This window comes from Diaphorina citri, unplaced genomic scaffold, assembly GCF_000475195.1.
Source record: "Diaphorina citri unplaced genomic scaffold, Diaci psyllid genome assembly version 1.1 scaffold9672, whole genome shotgun sequence".
Classification (NCBI taxonomy): Eukaryota; Metazoa; Arthropoda; class Insecta; order Hemiptera; family Psyllidae; genus Diaphorina; species Diaphorina citri.
In genome coordinates this window covers 1-590 of record NW_007387046.1, presented here as the reverse complement: position 1 = coordinate 590, position 590 = coordinate 1, and the positions used below count along the sequence as shown (strand labels likewise).

General features: G+C 36.4%; 1 protein-coding gene across 1 annotated transcript in view; it reads left to right on the top strand.

Moving 5' to 3' along the window:
- LOC113472881 (dorsal-ventral patterning protein tolloid-like) overlaps nucleotides 1-587 on the top strand; it is a gene marked incomplete at both ends in the record, with an annotated part of 11,118 nt that extends 10,531 nt beyond the window's left edge. Inside the window, one exon of the mRNA XM_026832666.1 lies at nucleotides 474-587. Within this exon, the coding sequence (XP_026688467.1) occupies nucleotides 474-587 (114 nt within the window). The remainder of the gene's footprint in view (nucleotides 1-473) is intronic.
- Nucleotides 588-590: the final 3 nt, after the last annotated feature.

The following is a 590-nucleotide window of genomic DNA, read 5'->3' as shown; positions in this document are numbered from 1 at the left end:
GTCAGTATTTTTGGATGTAACAAAAAGGAACCTCTAGTAAACTTTCTGACGAACAATTCTGTATAAAATTGAACCTCGTGATGTTCACACAAATTACTCAAGACTCACATAAAGAATTGATCTCTGCCAAGATGAAAAAAATTTCTGCCAAGTTTAGGGTTAACGTTTGACAAATGGAATATACCAGGAGGAATCGCTTGTGTGAATTGTTGGTTATGGTAAGTGAGTGAATAGCTAATTCAGCAGTAATCTTTCGTAAAACTATGTACTCTCTAACACTCGTATTTATGAACAAGAATGATCATTCTTAGATCAGTCTCAAGTCAAAATTGACCAATCAAATGCCTTGAGCACGTACTTAAGAGCCAGCATTTTGTTCATAAATATGGGTGTAAGTCTAAGGGAGACCATTTTTAAGATCAAATGGAATCAAAACAATTCCTATATTCCCATCTATAATCTCTCATTTCCAGCTGTTCCAGTCCTCATGTGAATACGACAACCTCACAGTATTCAGCAAAATCGGCGATTCGTTCAAAAGTCAAGGTGTGTTCTGTGGTAGTAAACTCCCGCCTGTCATTCTATCTGAA